The sequence below is a fragment of the Anomalospiza imberbis genome, chromosome 4 (genome assembly GCF_031753505.1).
Source record: "Anomalospiza imberbis isolate Cuckoo-Finch-1a 21T00152 chromosome 4, ASM3175350v1, whole genome shotgun sequence".
In the NCBI taxonomy this organism is placed as follows: Eukaryota; Metazoa; Chordata; class Aves; order Passeriformes; family Viduidae; genus Anomalospiza; species Anomalospiza imberbis.
This window is the reverse complement of record NC_089684.1, coordinates 70556662-70576011: the sequence shown is the minus strand read 5'-3', so window position 1 is coordinate 70576011 and position 19350 is coordinate 70556662. Positions and strand designations below refer to the sequence as shown.

At 43.6% G+C, this 19350-nt stretch overlaps 1 protein-coding gene across 1 annotated transcript in view; it reads left to right on the top strand.

Annotated features, from left to right (window-relative positions):
- Positions 1–18052, top strand: part of DDRGK1 (DDRGK domain containing 1) — a 224203-nt gene extending 206151 nt beyond the window's left edge. Inside the window, exons 4-11 of the mRNA XM_068189065.1 lie at positions 230–336; positions 1880–1981; positions 9116–9238; positions 11231–11269; positions 14298–14354; positions 15018–15066; positions 16568–17114; positions 17147–18052. Coding sequence (XP_068045166.1) covers positions 230–336; positions 1880–1981; positions 9116–9238; positions 11231–11269; positions 14298–14354; positions 15018–15066; positions 16568–16740 — 650 coding nt within the window. The 3' untranslated portion in view covers positions 16741–17114; positions 17147–18052. The remainder of the gene's footprint in view (positions 1–229; positions 337–1879; positions 1982–9115; positions 9239–11230; positions 11270–14297; positions 14355–15017; positions 15067–16567; positions 17115–17146) is intronic.
- The last annotated feature ends 1298 nt before the right edge of the window (positions 18053–19350 follow it).

Below are 19350 nucleotides of genomic sequence, written 5' to 3'. Positions count from 1 at the left end.
AATTTTTATTTCTGCCTTCACTTGAGTGTGTGTTTGCCTTGTTACTTCTGCTCTGTGGCTTTGGCAGTCTCGTGTGATTTTTTTTTCCCTTTTTCCATCTAAAAGGTCTTGTCTGAACTGTGTGTCTGTCTCCTTTTCATCTGCTGCTGCTTTCCTAGGCAGCACTGAAGTTTCTCCAAGGAGACTTTCGACAGATGATTTAAAATTTGTCATTTATGCAATGTTGCAGAGGAAGAGGATGCTGAGGAGGTGCCAGAATTTCAGGTGTCTGGGAAAATTGGAGCAAAGAAGCAGAGGAAATTAGAAGAGAAACAAGCCAGGAAAGCACAGAGAGAGGTGAGTATTTCCTGCCACGTATTGAGCAGAGCCTGAACAGCTCAGGAGAGAACTGGGGATGGCAGCCCAGAAAGGCAAAGGCAGTGTCATCACTAAATGGTTGTTTTATCTTAAAAATGTCAATTCAGCTTTTGCTGGCCCAAGAGGGCCATGGAAAACTGTGTCTCATTTTCTTTCCATTCACACTGCTGGGGAGGAGAGGAGTTAAACTCTTGAGTGCTCTTTCTTGGATGTTTCCACTGCCTTCCAGCTTAATGTCAGCACTGTCTCCCCTTAAAAATACATTCCAGTGCCCATGGTGGTGTTGTAACACACTGGGCAGTTGTGAGGACTGGTTCAGGTGCTCTCAGAGTGCAAAAATGTGGTTTGGTTTTATCTGTGTTTAGCCATATTTATTGTTTTTACAGACTGGGGGAGATGAAAAGCTTTTTGGTGTTAATTCCAGGGATGCAAGAGGCTTTTCAGCCTTCTGAAGGCAGCAGTTTCCAATTCCAGTTTTCCTTGGAATTGTTTTTTGGTTTTTTTCAGACTCTGTATTGTTCTGTATGAACATTTTTAAAGCTTGTGGAATCCCAGGTTGGGAATTTTAATGTCACCTGAGGTTTAAATCCAGTGTAGTACATGGAGCAGTTGGTAATAAACTTAATTACTGGTTATATATATACTTACATTATGAACCTTTTCTCACTCAGTGCTTTCATCATTTTGTTGCTTTCCATACTCATTGAATTTCATTTTCCTTTTTTTTTTTTTTCTTGTGGAAAAGTTGAATGAAGTTGGATAAGCATCAGTTGGTGGAGCAAGGAATCTTCTGTTTCATTTTAAAACATGCTGATTTTTATTTTCCCATGTAGACAGATAAATTCCTTGGATGGGGCTTTTTCTCTGAAATGCTCAAAGCCAAATCATCCACTGGAATATTTTCTGCTTGTCCTCTTAAATATATTTTCAAATTTAAGTATCCTGAAGAGCCTGAAAAACATCTTTAAAACAGCTAAATGCACCAATACAGCACCCTTTTTATTTTTCCCTCATTTTGCAACAACCTCTTTGTCTTAACAGCAAAAATAAAATGACTTCAAGGGACCATTGCAGCTTTTTCTGTAAGAGATTTTGCACAGGTTAATGATACATTTGAATGCACTTCTTTTTACAGTTTGTGTTCCAGATCCTTTTTTTTTCCTTCCTTAGGGTCCTTTCTGACTAAACTCCAAGTGAGTAGAACTGGAATTCCATGACACAACATTGCTTTAACATCACTGTTGCAATAAACTCATAAGCACATTCAAAATTTAACTGTTACTGAGATACAGATAAGACAAGTGAGGAGACAATTCCTAAATTTACCACAATGTTGAGTGTGCTGAAGGGGAGGGGAAGTGAAATGATAGTGGCTTTTTATTTATTATTATTCTTCTTTGATGTTTCTTTCTGAGCAGGCATCTAAAAGGTGGTAAGAAACCCCCTCATGGTATCATAATATGAAATTTTAAAATGTAAATTAAATAAGAGTAAGGCTTGGATTGCATCATGTTTATTTTAGGCTGAAGAAGCAGAGAGAGAAGAAAGGAGAAAGCTGGAGTCAAAAAGAGAGGAGGAGAGGAGGAAAGAAGAGGAGAGGATTCGTCTGGAGGAGGAACGACAGGTGGGAATAATTGTATTTATCTGTGCAAATCCTGAGCCAGGTCTGCTTTTGGGATCACTTCTGGGGGAGTTCTGTGTCCAGGGACCTGCAGGGACCACAGGGTCTGTCCTGCTCCAGCCACATGCAGGATTTGGAGCTCAGGACTTTGCCCAGCCCAGCTCTGAGTGTCTCCCAAGGATGGAGATTCACAACTTCCCCTGCTCCCTGTGAGCTGCCAGCTGGAACCAGCAGGGCAGAAAGTGAAAGGCAGCAGCAGCAGCAGCTGATTTTGCAAGTGTTGTGTGAAATTTTATGATTTCATTCTAATTTTATGTGTTTGCATGTGCTTCCCAATTAAAGATTCCTGAGCTGTGCATATGTTAGCAGGAGTGACCCAGAAAAACAGGTACTGCTCAACTGAAATGCTTGTGTTGAATACTTTTCATTGGTGAGGGAGGAAAACTTAGACTTCAGAGCTGCTTTTAGTACTCAGGCCACCACTGCTGCTGCCTGAGAGCTTCATGCTCTGGTGCTGCTGCAAGTTGTGTGGTGGAAAGGACAGAGGTGTTCTGCACAATCCTGAGATGAGAAATTGCAGCCCCCAGCTCTCACTGTGATTTTTTGTGGTTTTTTGGAAATTTGTGTCTCTGCTTCATGGAGATTTATTTTAATTTGCTCCAAGAGCAGGTTGTGTAAGTGGGGTGTGTTGCTGATAATATTTTAGAAAGGAAAAGACAGTTTTTCCTTTCCTCTGTTGAGGGTGTGAAAACAGGATAAAGCAATTTAGAAAAATAATCCATACATTACACATACAGATTGTATCCATGAGATTTTTATGTGAATGTCCATTTAGCTCTGGGATTATTCCCCACAAATCCTTTCCATCAGTTCCTTTCCATCAGTAGAAGTCTTGAATTTCAGAAATTGGAGGGGGAGAATGTCAGCACTACAAGATCAGGATGTGATTTTGTAAAGCAGCTTGACCAAACTTCCAGAGGACCAATAATTCCACAGCTTCCCTTCCAAGAGAGAGGTACAAATTTTTTTTTTTTTTTTTTATATTTTCCTAAAGTTCTGAGAACTTCATATTCCTGAAGCCCTGAATAACGAGTTGAGATGACTCCAGTGCTTTGGGGGAATTGTGACAAACCTGCTGGACAGTGACATTAATGACACTGGAACTCCCCAGTCCCTTGCAGGGTGGCAGCCAGCACAGCACAGCAGGTGAATTTTTAAGCAAATTCCACCTGAGTTGGGCCAACCTGCTCCAAGGAAGCTGTGGCACAGGTCTGAGTTGTTCTGCTGGGATCTGACCTGGGCCTTAGCAATTTAGTTGGGTTAACTAGGGCACAGTTGAAAAGTAAAAGAAAATAAAGGTGAAATTTCAACCAGGCCTCTCTTCACACAGAAATATTTATTTACCTTCTTTTACTTTGGTTTCTGTTCAGTTGAGGGCTGTGTAATTTATTTTTGGTTGAATGAGGAAACACTTGTTTCTGGTTTAGTTTGCAGTATTCCTAATAAACACTGCACTACAGCACTTGTGTTTCACATGGCTCAGGGAAAAAGAGGAATACAAATTATACTCTGATTTTATTTATTTGTTTGTTTATTTATTTTAAATGTTGTGCACAGCAATCCACACTTCCTAAAACTTGGAAAGTTGCCCAAATGCCTGAATCCAGCTTGGTCACTTTAGCCAGTACCTGTCTACTTAAACCCTGTAATTTTAAGCTATTTTAGCTTGGTTTAATTATTTGTTTTCCCAGCATTTATCCGGACAGCAAGCCCACCCACCAGGCTGCATCAGGAGCATTATTTTGCCTCTCAGAGGAAAGTGCTTTCAATATTTAATTTTTTTGCTTGTGTCTAAGTTGATAATCCAGTAACTGCTGAACATTTGCAGCGTGGATCAAAGTAAATGTGTCTGACAATATTTAATGTCCATGCTCAGCTGTTTGCTGGTAATTTAAAATTTGTCTTCATGGAGTCTGTAACAGGAAACAGAACAATTGAAGAGAGCCTGTCCTTAGGCTCAGAACATCTCATCTTTCCAATCTTGTTACAGACTCATGGTGTGATGGAAAAGGCAGAGGCTCTGTGAGCAGTGAGAGGATCATTGGGTTTATGGAATACACAGGATAAAATGTCATTTCTTTTCCTCTGGAGGAGAAATTCTTCATTGCCACAAATAATGTCTTGTCACCAGTAAGGCCTTGTGGACTGCACATGTGATGATTCCATTCCCTCATCTGAAATAGGAGGTGGAAAGGCAAAATTCTGAGAGACACCTCTAGTGACTGATAGTCAGGAGATAAAAAACAGGGAGGAGCTGGTTTTTTTAGAGGCATTTTGGTCACTGACATTGCTGTAGTTTATATAATCCCACAAGGCACAAAAAATTCAGTTCATCACTGAAGTTTGCCTGAGAAATGTTGCAGTTGTCAGATACCTCCTTTTCCCCTTTCTCTCCCAGAGTATTTCTGCAGCTTCAGTGACTGGGGCAAGTCCCCAAACAAGCACAGACAGCTTTGGTACCTGAATTCCACTTGAACCTCTTTTTTCAGTCTCTCTCCCAAGAAGTGCTACTAAAATTGTGCTGACAGGTGGGACCTGTACCTTGAGGGAGTTATGGGGATTAAAATCTTACCTAGCCTTGAGAAAAATACCCTCTGCTTCTATTTCAATAGATTTGTATGCACTTATAAATAAAATGTGGTTGCCCTTTGGGTTGAGTGTTGCAAACCAGATCATGTATTTTTAAATTCAGGTTTCCTTTCCAGTGTTCTGCTGAGCTGATTGGCTGCAGGCCTGAGGAGGCTCCTTTATAATTGGCATTTGCTTCAGCTCTGCTTTACCCGGGGGATTTCCCTTTCACTCTTGGAGTTTTTTAGTGGTGAGCTGGTTTACCACCTGACACCTTATCAATGAGAGTGAATTTCCTCTGATGTTGCAAAACAGAGTCTTCAGACAAAACCTGGCAGGTTGCTCACATAGAAAGCTCTGTTTCCTTTGCCTGTGCACAGAGATTTTGGTAAATTTGCATTTAAGTGTCCAAATGCACTTAGATTTTGGTAAATTTGCATTTAAGTGCCTGAATAAAAAAGGTTTGGATCTTCAGAGCTGTAGAAATGGGGGGCAGCCAGGATCACAAGGATCTTCTGGAAGGTTTGACCCTGAAGTTTTGACTCTTTGATATTTGATCACAGAAGAAGAAGCACCAAGTTTTAGTTGTTTCATTATGTGAACATCAAGATTTGCGTGTGTCTCAGCACAGCTCTTCATTATCTGTTTGATATTTATATCCATTTTTCCTACATTAACAGTGCATTTCTGGAGGCTGATAGAGAGCCACTCCATAATTTCAGTTTAAGCATCAGTTTTCAAGTGTGTATATTTCCCTCAAAATCAATTTCTCTTAGGGGAGTACAAGTTGTAAACCTTGCAAAAAACCTTATTCTCCTCTGATTTTGAGGGGTTAAGGACACTTATTCTGTCTAATCAGTGAGGGGGCAGGAATCCTACAGATCCACCTCCTCTGTGCCACATTATTCTCTGCAAAGTCCCTTTTGGCTTCCTGCAGAACCTGCCCTGACAATACAAAAACTGGATGCTGTACAAGGAGGGTTTCTTTGGTCCCTGGTCCTCCAAACACTCAGGATGCTTTTCCTCATCCTAAAAATTCGGGAAACAGCCACAGATAAGGGAATGACAGGGAGCAGGTGGTGCCTGAAGAGTGTCCAGTGTCTGCTCTGCCTTCCTCACTACCAGTGAGGTTTGCTCCACTCAAGCAGCATCCCAGGACTCCTGAGCAATCTGTGATCCCAAAAATCAGTGTGTGCTTCCAGCTGGAAGCCTAAGAGAGTTTTCAGGATGTTGTGGGTTTCACCTGGTAAAAAGTTGGGCTCTTGTGCAGTTGGCACAGGGAAATGTGTTTGGAAATAATCCCTGGGATCAAGGTCAGGGGCAAACAGAGGGTGATGATCTGAAGGGAGCCTCACATCACATCCAGGTCCTTGGTGAGAAAAAGAACAGAAAACAAAGGTTTGAGTGACTCATTTATTTACTAATTTGTTCAATAAAGATGTGGTCAAAGTGGGATAGTCTGTTCTTCACATGCAGTGGAATAAACTAATCAAAAAGAAATCTTTACATGGTTCAGGCCCCCAGTCTGAGTAACATTTAGATGGGTGAGGAGAGAGGCAAGCCTGCTTAAAAAAAAAAAAAAAAAAACAAAACAGGCAGCTGAAGATGAGCATCTGCAGTTACCAAATTTCCATCTGCTGGGATTTCCCCAGCACCCCACCCATGGCTTGGGGTGGCCCAGCCACTCTCTGCTCTGAGCCACGAGCTCAGAAGGAACCTGAGTGCCAAAAATGTGGGGTTTGAAAGGTGGTTTTGTGCCCAGTGTCTTCTGTGTGCCTGGCACAAAATCTTGCCCTCAGTGTGTGAGGAGACCCTGAGGGGCTGGGGGCGTTTCTGGGCTATCTGTATGGACACACTGAGTTTTGTGGGAATTCTGCTGCCTAAATTTGACCCTGCAGCTCCCACACAGCTGCTCCATGAGCTCCATGAGAGAAGAGGGGGTAGAACAAAAAATACTCTAAATAAATATAAATAAATATTCTAAATAAATATAAATAAATACTCCCAGCCATCCTGACTGTGCCTGGGTTCCCCTGCTCAGCCTCCACCTTGCTTCTCCATGGGCACTCGTGCAAAGTCATCTCTCCTCTTGCTCTGAACCAAGCTGCAGTCTGGATAAATCCTTTTTTTTTCCTACAGATTGAATCATAGGTGAATTTAGGTTGTAAAGCATGTGAGGCTCTTCATGAATTTTTAATTTTTAGATGATAAAAGCAGCTGGAAATATTTAGTGTTATGGGGAAAGCTACAACCATCAGGTAGCTTTGACACACTTTAGCTACCAAAGCAGTGCCTCAGAGCACTTGGAAATGCTCTGCTGATCAAAATTCAGCATCTGGAAAACAAACTCCTGTTGGCAAAAAAAGGGCTGGGAGCTGAGTGCTTTGCCAGTCTCACAGCAGGGCTGCTTTTCTGTCTGTGTTGGGAAGGGAAGTGCTGATAGGAATGTGCTGGGATACTTCCAAAAAATGCAAGGTGCTGTTTTTCAGGTAGGGAAGGACCACAGGAAGGAGCCTTGCTCATTTGTTAGACCTTCCAGAAGCAGGAAAATGTGTTTTGGTTATTGTTGCTCTCAGTCACAAGTGGGACACTGTCTTCTGATATTTTCCTTTTTTGCAGAACCATATAGAAATTATTTACCAAAGCAATTTTGAGGCTTTGTGATTTTTTTTTTGTTTTGTTTTGTTTTTTTTTTTACTTTTTCCTCATTTCAAATCCTGCTGAATTACAACCTCTCTAATAAACCAGGGGAAAAACATTATTCTTGTCTTTCCAGGATCAAGATTAAATGAAATGCACTTACAAGAAAAGAACAGTTGCTGTTGCTTCCAAATGAAATATGGTTATGTTGTTCTTGGCATCTGGGGTGCATATAAGGAAAAAAATCTGCTGTTGGATTAATTGTTGTGATGATGAATGACCCAAAAATGATCTTGTTTTGTCTCAAGGACTTCCTCAGATCGGTAGATTTTTCATGAGATAGCAGTTTAAAAAATGGATTTGGCTTTGCAGATACACTTAACATCCTTTCAGTCCTGTTTTTCTCATTCTTGGATGTTGGCAGGATTCTTTCTCCTGACTTTCTGGGAATTTGATATAAAAGTATTTTTATGTATAAATAATTGTTATTTTTTCTCTCTATATTATTTATATTTAAATAAAAATGGAAGCAAATACACTTTGTTTTTTAACAAAAGACATCTTTTTTAATATAGATATATTTTCTATATACTGAATGACCTGTTCCTGTCTCTCCCTGTTTTTTTTTTTTTAATGGAACAAATATTTACATTCCAGCTACTTAAGGAAACAATTACCATATTAATGTCAAAGATGTAGCATGGCAAGCATTTAGAAATCAATATCATTGTCCTTTAAGAAATCAATTTCTCTGCTGGTGATAGAGGAACGCCCTGGGATTGTCACTGAAATTTGAAGAACTCCTCTGTTTGTTTTAATCAGCCCCTGGAATGTGATGGAGCCAGAGGCCAGATCCTTTTGGAATCTCTTTGTACCAGGTGCTGCACAAACAGAAATTCCTCTGTGCAAGAAACTGTCCTGGAGGGAAACATTTTTGTTCTGTGTGAGGCATGGAATCTTTTAGATTGGAAAAGGCCTCTGAGATCATCAAATCTAACCTTCAGTGTTAGTCCAGCCTTGTCTTGGAGAAGAGCAAAACAAATTTTAAATGAAAATAATGGAAAACTGCAAATTTAGGAGTTCCCAGTAAAAACCAATTCTTATTTGAAACATTTTCCAAGTAATCTGTCACATTCCCAAATGTTTAATCACCATTTTGATTTGTGAAGGTGTGAATTCCACAGAAGCAGGCATCACCATGTCCCTGATGCTGGGCTTGGAGTTCTCTGGGTCAGCTTTATTGTGGGCTTTAAGGCTTTAATATTTATTTCAGGGTAGGCCATGAAGTTTTTTTATTGCAGATAACTAAAAGCCTGAAGCTTTTGTTGAACAAACAACATGTTAAAAACTCCTTTTGTTAATACAATCGTGCCTCCTGTGCCTAAAATACTTTACATAATAATGTGTATATTATATGTAGGCACAGTGTGCTGGAAGAAAGTTTTCATAAGAGGTTTTCTTAGAAAACTTGAGTTTACCTGAAAGTTTCCAAGTTTCTCTGCACCAGTGTAACTCCACTGTTCCTTGTGAGCACTCCCAGTGTCCTGCAGTGGCAGAGCAGACCTGAGGCCAGTAACCAAAAATGTGAACGTTGCATCAAAGTGCAGGGAGGGGCAGGGACTTCCTGTGAGAAGCAGCAGATTGATGCAAATGAAGCAGGCAGGTTGCTATTTAAGAGGTTTTCTGTCAGCTCTGCTAAGAACCAGCCCTGGTGTGGAAGGCAGCTGAAACTGGTTGTGCCATCAAGGGACAGCTTAGACTCAGCTTAAAAACTCTTGATGTGCTGGCTGCAGAGAAAGAAGATGCTGCTTCACTTAAAACCTGACTTGGGAAATACCAAATTGACCACTTGTCATCTTCTCTGTCCAGGAAGAGGAAAAAAGGAAGGCAAAGGAAGAAGAGGAGAAGAGAGAATATGAAGAGTACCTGAAGCTGAAGGAGAGTTTTGTGGTTGAAGAGGAAGGGGTTGAAGAGTCAATGACAGAGGAGCAGGTATGTGAGGCTGGTTCTGCAGTTCCCCTTCTCCTGTTAGACTTGCTGCATTCTGTCTTGTGTAAAATGAAATTAAAAGTAGGAGTCAGCCAAAGGTTTTTGCTTGTGAAAGCTAAATTGTGTCTGTGGCACAGGTTAACCCTGGAATATTTCCTGGGGAATGCTGCTGTTCCTCATACCAGACTCCTACAGGGTATTTTAGAGTTCTGAGAGAACTTGCTGGAAATGAGTTCTGTCCTCCCTGTGTCTAAGAACTGAAATCAAACTCCTTCTGGAATTCAGATAACTTCTCACTGTCAGCAGCTCTGCTTTACCCACAGAGACTGAGCCAGTAAAGCTGAATTTGGAGTTGGAAAGTGCCCACAGACCTTGGGGGCAATTATTTGAGTTTGGCTTTATTTTCTACACCAAGAGAGCTGCTGTGAAATCAAATTAAAAACCAAGCTCTTGTCTAAAAGGCTTCTGATAAGGGAATCCTCAACAAAACCACACTGCTGCTCCTGTGGCTGCCTGCAGAGCTGTGGGGATGGTGGCTGAAATGTGATACTTGATATAAAATCACAGCAAACCTGAAAAAGTTTTGCTGTTGTGGGAGGCAGAGTTTTGTCTGCTGAAAACCTGTTAGACACAATTTATTTGCTATCACACCCTGGAATTGCTCTTGGGTTGTAGCTGCCAATTTGAGCTGTCCAGCGCATTTCTCAGGAAGGATTTATTTCAGGGCCATGGGTGCATTTGCTGCTCTGCTGAAGAGACTCTGGAATTCAATGGATTAGCTTTAGTGTGCACAGCAGATTGTGCCCAATGTCCAGCACCACTGACTCATTACAGGTTCTCACTGTGAACCCCTTCCCATAAAAAAAAAAAATTCCTCCATCACACCAGGATTAACACCAAGAGAAGTTCTGTCTGCTGATGGGGAATTCCCTAAGATGCAGTGAACAGCAAAATGCACACTTTTATGGACAGCTCCTTCAAAAATCTGTACCTGTCCTGTCAGGAGATGAGATTATCCCTAAATATTGATGTGTTCCACTTCAAACACCCTTTGAAACTGGAATGTGCTGGTTGTCCATGTTCCTACAGCTGCCTGTCAAGGAGGAATTAATCTCCCTCCATGTCAGAACAGAGGAGGGTGTTCCTCACCTAAAAGAGCTTGGCAGGCAGTTGATGATGCCTGCATGGTAGGGGTGATGAGCTAGAACTTGAATTGCAAGTGATTTTACAAGTCACATTCAGAAATAATAACAGGTACAGAGTTATTTGGAGGCAGCAGAAATGAGAAGGAAATTAAGCAGCCACCCTGGCCTCGTGGTGGCCGAAGTACCTGAAGCATTTCAGTATCCTGTTAGCAAAGCTGGCTCTGCCTTGTGTTGTCGGGGCTGCTTGTGCTGAAAATCAAGCTCCTGCCTCCAGAGCTCACCAGTTAATTAAGGCTGATTGATTCCCAGGGTTGCAGAGTAACCTGATCTCCTTTTAACTTCAGTGCACAGTGTCTGCATTGCCTCTGGAATGGAGCTGCTCACTGCATTTCAGGTGCATGGCTCTGAAATGCTTGAGCCTCCACAGGTGCTGTGCAGCTGTGCTGCACTTGGCTATCTGCAGGTCCTGAGTCACTCTGGGCTTTCCTCTGCACAGAATGGCCTTGGTGTGTGACTTAATGATGCTTAAATTCACCCAGATGTGGTTATTTCAGGGTATTTATGATGTGAAGAATAAAAAAGTGTATGATAACCTTCTGGGAAAAATTTAAATTGTACCTGAGCCACATTCTGTCTCAAAAAATACCTGTCAGAAATGCCTTATGAAGATTAAATCTAGATTATTTTTAAATCTAGATTATTTCTTCCCAGTTTAATATCTCAGTCTGTGTAGTTAAAACTTAGGAATTATGCAATCTAAACACTTTTATAGTATTTCTACTCAGCAAGTTTTTGATGCATTTAATGCTCATGAATTGAAAATAATAATTGTTTTCCTTGCTGTCTCCAGTCTCGCAGCTTTCTTATGGAATTCCTGGAATATGTTAAGGTAAGGTGCCTTTGGTTTTTCTCTCCTTGGTGTGAAAAACCTTTTTGTCAGAGAGGGACCCCTTTACTTCCTCTTTCATTTACTTAAATATTCAACAAGTAACAAAAGTGATCCCTTCAATAAGTGTTATTTGCTGAACCAGCACAAACACAGTTAGCTAAACTTAAAATAGTTTCATTCCAGCTGGGTCCTGGCTTTTGGGGCAGGATGTGGCTCTTGCCCTGTGGTATAAGACAGGCCTGGCGGATCACCCTCAGAGTTCATGGAAGCAATGTTTGCTGTGGATTGGGATTTGGGGCATTCAGGCTTTTTTGTTTGTGAGCATCAGCCACTGATTTCAAAACAGTCTCTCCATGTGAGCTCAGCAGGAAGGAGAGTTGCTGGAGGTGGAGGGTATTTTTGAGCCTCCAACACTGGCACTGGAAAGCTCAATCCCAACTTTTCCTACGATTCCTTTGTTTTTTTCTGTCCATGCAGCTTCCAGTGTTTCCTTAATGTTCAGGAGGGCAGTGTAAGAAGCAGCTGCCTTGTTTTAACCAGGGTGTGTCAGTCTCTCTTTCATCCCATTGTATGGCTGGGTATTTCAAACCTGGGCTGTGGTGATGAGGGTTTGTGCTTTTAATCTGTGAGGGCAAATGCTCTCCACTATTGCTGTATCAAAGGTCAGATGCATTTTTCTCCTCTCACTCCAGCACTGTCTTGCAAATCTTTTTTTTCCCTAATGAATACCTTTCTTCCTTTACTGGAATCTGAACTCTCAGGATGTGTGACCTGTGTGAAAGGCTTCTCCAGCAAGCAAATCACTTGGATAACTCAGTGAGCTGCTAATCATTTTCTACTCCAAAATCTCACGTTTTGCACCTTTATTATCCCAGCAAAACCCTGGACTTACAGCAGATTTATCTCCTGGACTTAGAGATTTGCCTCGTGGATAACTCTCCTTGGGGAGTCCTTTGGAGTGATTGCCAGGCAGTTCTGGACAAGAGCTCAGAGCAGAGCCCTGCAAAGCTCTGCTGGGCTGCTCTCTGCCTCTCCTTTACCTCTGTGGGTAAGAAAGGAGATTCCAGTGTCCCTTGAGGTCTTCCACAAGCCCTGGGAGGTTTCCAAGGGAGGACACAGCCAGGGTAGACTCTGCCCATTGCCCCAGGGGTTGTGGTGGATGGACCAGATTAGTCACAAGCTCCCAGTTGAGTGTTTCAGCACTAAATTCTGTATCAGTCACTTCATCTTGACGTCAGAGAAATTAAACTTGGGCTGGAAAGCGAAGTCTGAATATTCGACACCTGATTTCCTCTGCAGAGCTGAGCTGCAGAACTGGGGCACCACTTTCTTTCACAAGTTATAAGTATTTTTTCTTTAATCTTGAAAGTGTGCTTAATGTATAGATTATGTATTGCCCTCATCTTCTGTTCTGTTCACAGAAACCATTGACAGGAAGCGGTGCTGAGCTGCTCGTAGCTGTCAGAAAAAAATGTATAAATTAAGAGTAATTGGCATATTTTTTAAAAATAAAATTGAATTTAGCTCTTCTGTTGAATAATTTCTTGTGCTGGTATCATTGACTGGAGATAGCTCACCCCGTGCTTCCTTCTTAAGGGTGTTGGGACCAAAATGCAGCCTCTTGCTGTGTTTCATCCCTTGCTGAGGACAGCAGCAGCATCACCCCTAAAATGAAATTAATTCAGGAAATGTGGATGTGTTTTTGTTGCTGAAGGAAAGTTAAGCCTGTCTCTAGAACATGATGCATGTGGAGAAGTGTTTTGTTCCCTTGGGACCTCATGGTGTTGTTGTATTCCAGAGTGTGGGGGTGCATCCTCATCCCACCCCACCCCCTTGGGCTCTCATTCCCAGCAGGATCTGTCTTGGAAAGCTTCCACTAAACTTGGTCATGGAGGGGGAATATCTTTAAGTGAAGGTTTAAGTCCTGTTTTTCCTGTTCATGTGGCTTTGCACCAACCCCCCCAATCCCTTTAAAAGAAGATGGGACGAATGTTGGCAGTTCCCAGCTCTGAGAACTGAATTCCATGGACTGGTTCCAGTTCCCTGTGTTCAGTCCATGGTATTCAGTTCTCTAGCTTGGCTGCATCGAACTTCACAACTGCTAAATCTGTGTGTGGCTTTCTTTTTGGTCTGATTTTATTAATGAAAAAGATTCATCTATTTCAGCCTCTCTTTATTTCTTCAGTGGCCTTCCAGTATGCTCTCAAGACCAGGAACAAAGGACTTTATTGTTTGAAGTATTAAATTTGTTAATGGAGATGCAGCTCCTGTGGCTGTACATACATGGATTGTAGGAATGTAGACCTGAATATTAACTGAGCTTTCCAACAGTTTTGTCTTTTCCACGCTCCTTACAAACACTGCATCCTTTTGCAATTAAACAGATGAGTTCCTAAAACTTTGGCAGAGAAGAAAACAGGAACCAAGTAGCTCCAGACAAGCACTGCAGGTGTTTTCTCTGGAGCTACAGAGAAGCACGAAACCAGATGTGAGCAGTGCTGGTTGTGCCTTGACTGAGAAAAGCTGCAGGAAGAATCTGTCAGAAGCAAGATGACAGTGTGCAGTTCCAACACTGACAATTTGAATAAGGTGTTGGCTTGCTTAGGAAGATTATTATGGCATTAATACACATGACATCAGTAAAACAGACTAAAGCACTTAATGTTGCCAGTCTTGCCTGGGTTTTATGTAAGTGCTGGAAATTAAAGGTAGCAGCTGTGAAACTCAGGAGGTGGGGGAGCAGAGTCATGGCTGTTCCTTGTGCTCATCCCAATGTAAGGAAAAGTCCAGGATCAAGGCTGGCAGATGTGTTTGAGTCTTGCCCTAAGTGGGTCAGAGCACTCAGTCTTTCCACAGAGCTCCCTGCTTTAGGTGACCTGAGAGTTTTTCATCAGAAGAAAGTGCTTACTAGGAAAAGTTACTTAAAGGAACAGGTTCTGCCTTGTCAGGTTAATGCATTTTTTTATTTGAATGGAAAAAAAATCCCATCTTTCTCATTCATCAGCTTAACTCTTGTTTGTTCCCACAGAAAACAAAGGTTATCCAGCTGGAGGACTTGGCTTCACATCTGGGTTTAAGGACACAGGTAAGCACTGACTTCTGGGGTGGAAGTACTCATTTTTGCTGGGCCCTTGCTCCCTCTTAAACCAAAACTCCATTTAAGTGTGCAGTGGGTTACTTACAAGAATTTATCTGGTTAAAATCTAGATTTTAATTTCCTTCTGCAGTCATATAACAACAAGAAAGAGAGAGGTAGAACTGTACAAACCAACACTTAAAGTGCAGTGGAACTGCATGCTTGGAGTAACTGTGGAGTAAACCCAGCCATAAATTCAACAAATTGTTGCTTTGGGTTGGTAGGAGAGGTTTGCTCCTAAAAGGAGCAGGAAAAGATGTAAAAAATGTGGAATTTTTGAGCAAGGACCTTGGAGATGGACCTCTGTGCTTCATGAAACTTCATGGCACTGCACAGCCTTTCCATGGGAAGATTCCTATAACCCCCTGCTCCTCGAAACAGGCAATAAAAGTCTCTTTTAAGGAATAGGGAATTTAATTTGAACATCCAAAAAAAAAAAAAAAAAAATCATCCTTCTTAGACCAAAGGGCTGATTCCATCTCTCTGTGTGGGAGTGCTGAATTCCTTAACCCTGAGGGATTTCAAGGTAAGCCTCTGTAGTTATCTGAATGTGTGAAATGGTTTTTGCTTCCCTTTTGATCAGTCTGTTATTCCTTTTTCTCTTCTGCACAGGATGCAATTAACAGAATCCAGGACCTGATGGCAGATGGCACCCTGACAGGTGACAGCCAAAGCACAAAGGGGATCTTTCTGTAGCTGGTGGTGCAGAAAGTGCCTTCCCTATGGCAGAGAGAGAATTCCAGTGTCATTCCTGTTTTAAGCATCTAGTAGGGCTTGACAGCTAGATATTTATATTTTATTTATTTACCCATCTGCTGAAGGGCTTTTGGGGTTGCTGAGCAGCCAGCTGCAAGTGGGGCCCTCTGAAATCTGAATTTGAGAGGATCACTGGGATGATTAGGGGTGGTTTCCAAGCCTGGTGGTTAAAGCCAGGGCTGGAGTGTGGCATGTGGGAGAGGCAGACATCCCAGAGCACTGCAGGATGCTGGAGTCAGTGAAGTGCTTGTTCCCAGCCCTGGAACATCCAGTCCAAGCTGGCATGGCAGCAGAGACTGAGCAGGAACAAAACATGGCTTAGTGCTGGGCAGTCTTGTTCTTTCCAAGGGTGAAGTAGAGAAAGGTGCCAGCACAAACATTTATTGACGTGATCGTGTGCTCGTGGCTGGAGAACAACTGTCTCAGCAAGTGCACGTGGAAACCCTTTCAAATGCCCTAAAAGTGCATTGGAATCCAGGGAGAAGGATGTGTGCTGTCCTGGCTGGCTGTGCCCAAAGCTAGGGAGGCTCTGCCTAGGTGGAATCCATAAAAACAGTGTTTGTTCTCGGTCTGGAGCCACAGAAATATGGAAACTGAGCTGTATTCCCTTCAGAGGGGAAGCTGGAAAGGCTGAGCTGGGCCCCACAAGGGCTCTCAGTGCCCTCCTGGACCCTCCTGCTCTGCCTTTCTCCACCACCTGCCTGAGCTGGGAACATGAGCACCAAAAAAGCAGGGCTAGGAAGGGGAAGGGTCTGGAGAGGAATCCATGAGAGGAGCAGCTGAGGGCACTTGGCTTGTTCAGCCTGGAGAAGAGGAGCCTGAGGGGAGATCCATCAAGTTCTGCAACTTCCTCCCCAGGGACAGCTCTGATCTCTGCTCCATGTGACAGGGACAAGACCCAGGGAATGGCTGGAGCTGGGTCAGGGGAATTTATGTTGGATATCAGGGAAAGGTTCTTCCCCCAGAGCACTGCCCAGGCTCCCCAGGGAATGGGCACAGCCCCAGAGCTCCAGGTGTGTTTGGACAGCGCTCCCAGGCACAGGGTGGGATGGGTGGGGTGTCTGTGCAGGGCCAGGAGCTGGATCAGTGATCCTGGTGGGGCCCTTCCAGCTCAGGACATTCTGTGATCCCTGCAGCAGCTGCTGTGGAGCTGCCAGGCAGCTGTTCCCAGTGCACAGGACGGGTTCCTTTGAGCAAAAGGAGCATTCCCAGGGCCCTGGGCTGCTGGCACAGCCCTGCTCCAGCACCCAGCAGTGGCCAGGAGATAAAATCCTGCCTGGCCTAGATAGGAAGTGCTGCCTCAGCAGCTGGAACATCCCCTCCCAAAGCAGTGAGTGATGCCTGGTGGGATGTGAGGGGAACCCCAGTGCTGACTGAATCTGCAGGCTGCTGTCTTTGCCCTGCAGGTGTGATTGATGACAGGGGAAAGTTCATCTACATCACTGCAGAGGAGATGGCAGCCGTGGCCCAGTACATCAAGCAGCGAGGCCGAGTCTCCATTGCAGAGCTGGCCCAGGCCAGCAACTCCCTCATCAACCTCCAGCCTGACAGCAGAGCTGTGCCTCCAACCCTGGCCTGAGAAACACGCTGCAGGAGTTTAACCTCTTAATGAATAAAGCACGTAATTAAAGGCAAACGAGAACCTTCGTGGTGCCTGAAGGTAGGATGCTCTTTTGAAGCACCAGCTGCAAACTCAGAAGTCTTTGGAACTGGTGTTAAATGGTAGAGTGGATTGTACAAGAGGCTGGCCAGGAACTCAAACACCCGTGGCCCAGGAGGATCAGTCATTTATCCCCTGGCAGCCAGTCTCATGTTGATATAAACAAACTTTTTACTGTTTGCAGATTCTGATGTCTGTATCAGATAGATTTGGGGTTGATTGCATTCAGGGTTCTCCAGGCTTGCTCTGCACTGTGGAGCTGTTTAACTTTGTGATGGACACAGCACAGGCGTGTAGGCTTTGGCTGCTGTACTCAGATTGGAAGGAAAGAGTAAAAAGAAAATACTCCATGTGTGTCTTTGTTCTTTGCTGAAATATATCCTGAAACTCTGAAAAGAATGGTTGCTCTGTTCAAAATTCCAGGGGCTATTTCAGGAAACCTTTGCTATATAAATATGTTTTCCTTGGTTTATGTAATATAAGAAGTTTGCTTGCAGACAAGCTGCATCATTTCCCTGTAGCTAAGAGACAGAAACCCCTCCAGGGAAGGGCTGACTGGGCTCATTTATTGTGCAGGCCAGTTCTGCTGATACCAACCAGATCCTGGTGATTCATCCTTTGAAGTCAGAGCCAGCTCAGAGTGTCTGAAAGCCTCAGACACCCCCACCCCGTGGCCTCTGTGTTCTGCAGGTCTGGGGGTTTTTAAATAAAAACTTCAGTCACTCTGAGTCATGCAATGAATGTTCCAAGTTAATGAGTATTAATGTATTAATTGTATGGGTCAGTGCTTTTCCTGCATCAGAATATTTATTTTTTCAATCATTCATTCATTCTCCTTTCTGAAATCAGCAGAATTTATGTGGATAAACAGTAGTTGGGGAGGACAAGAGGTTTTGTCTCTGCCAAACTTAGAGGTAACTTGAGCAGACTAAAAGCCACCTTATCAGTGGGATGAGACAGCAATAAAAGAATGGAAGGAAACATTTCCTTTTAATCTCTGCACTGCTGCTGGATGTGAGGGTGCAGGAGAGTGGAGTTCCACCAGCACCATGTGTTGGTGTGAAAGATCAGCACATCCTGAGTGCTGTACAACCACAGCCAGCAAGGAGGTTATTGAACATTTGAGGCTTGTAAAGTCTCTTGCCTAAGGATTGCATGTTAAATTTTTAAAAAAATACTTGGGTTTGCCACTGTTTTTTTGTTCTGTCTTCAACTATTCTTGTAATACAATCAACAATATTGAAAGAATTGCAGAGGTTTGTGTTAGAAATGGGCAGGGACAGGGTTGGGGTAAGACATGACTGTGAGCTCTGCCAGCAGCTGCTCTGCCCTCCTCATCCTCTCCCACCATTTCCATTCCTGTTCTTTTCACCCAGCTGCATCCTCTCAGGAAAATTCATTTTCCTCTCATTTTGGGGGTGCTTTCTTGCATGTGAATTGTGAGGCTGGGGATTTACACGAGCCAGGAGAAAATAATGTAGGTAACAAAAACCATGGGTGGGGCTTCTAACTCTGCTGAAAACTCCCGTGGAACAACCTCTGCTCTGCCTTGAAGGAATTGTTGCACTTCTCTGAGTTTCCTGAGGGCTGCAGGAGGTGAGGACAGGTGGGTGTTGGTGCTCTGAGCTTGTGCCTTGGGGAGCAGCCACCACTATTCAACTGCAGCTCCGTTTTCTATTAAAGGAATGTTTTGGTATTTTCTAGGAATTCACATCCCAAGTCCCAGGAGGCAGCTGAAAGTCTGGAGCACAATTGCTTCAGGCCATTTGTTTGGATGGGTTATAAATGAGGCAATTCAAACCTAAGCTGCTGTTTCAGTCTGTGTCTGTGGGAGTGGAGGGAGAAGAAATTCAGGGCTGTGCCCCCAGAATGATTTCTCTGGCTGAATTCAAAACACAAGTTTAATATATCCCAAAGGGACACCTAATGGGAAGAGAGTTGTTCCCTCCCTGCTGGCACTGAATCAGGGACACCCCTGGGTGTCCTGGCTCACTTAGGAGTTGTCCCAAATGTCCTGGGTGAGGATGGTGGCTGAGGTGGAACAGTCTGGAGGTACTGGAATGCTCTCCTCTCCTAATAAACCCCAGTGTTTAGGTACTGAACTTCATCTCCCTCCAGCCTTCCAGTGCCTGAGGGGCTCCAGGAGAGCTGGAGAGGGACTGGGGACAAGGCATGGAGGGACAGGACACAGGGAATGGCTGCCCACTGCCAGAGGGCAGGGATGGATGGGATATTGAGAAGGAAATGTTCCCTGTGAGAGCAGTGAGGCCCTGGAATGGATTTCCCAGAGAAGCTGTGGCTGCCCCTGGATCCCTGGCAGTGTCCAAGGCCAGGCTGGATGGGGCTTGGAGCCACCTGGGCTGGTGCAAGGTGTCCCTGCCCATGGCACTGGATGGGGTTTAAGGTCCCTTCCCAAACCATTCCATATTCTGTGGTCTCAAGCCATGACTTTCTCACTTTTACCCCCATTCCCTGGGATGAGCCTGTGGTTCTGTGGGACTCAGCTGCCGGCTGGGGCCAAGCCCTGAC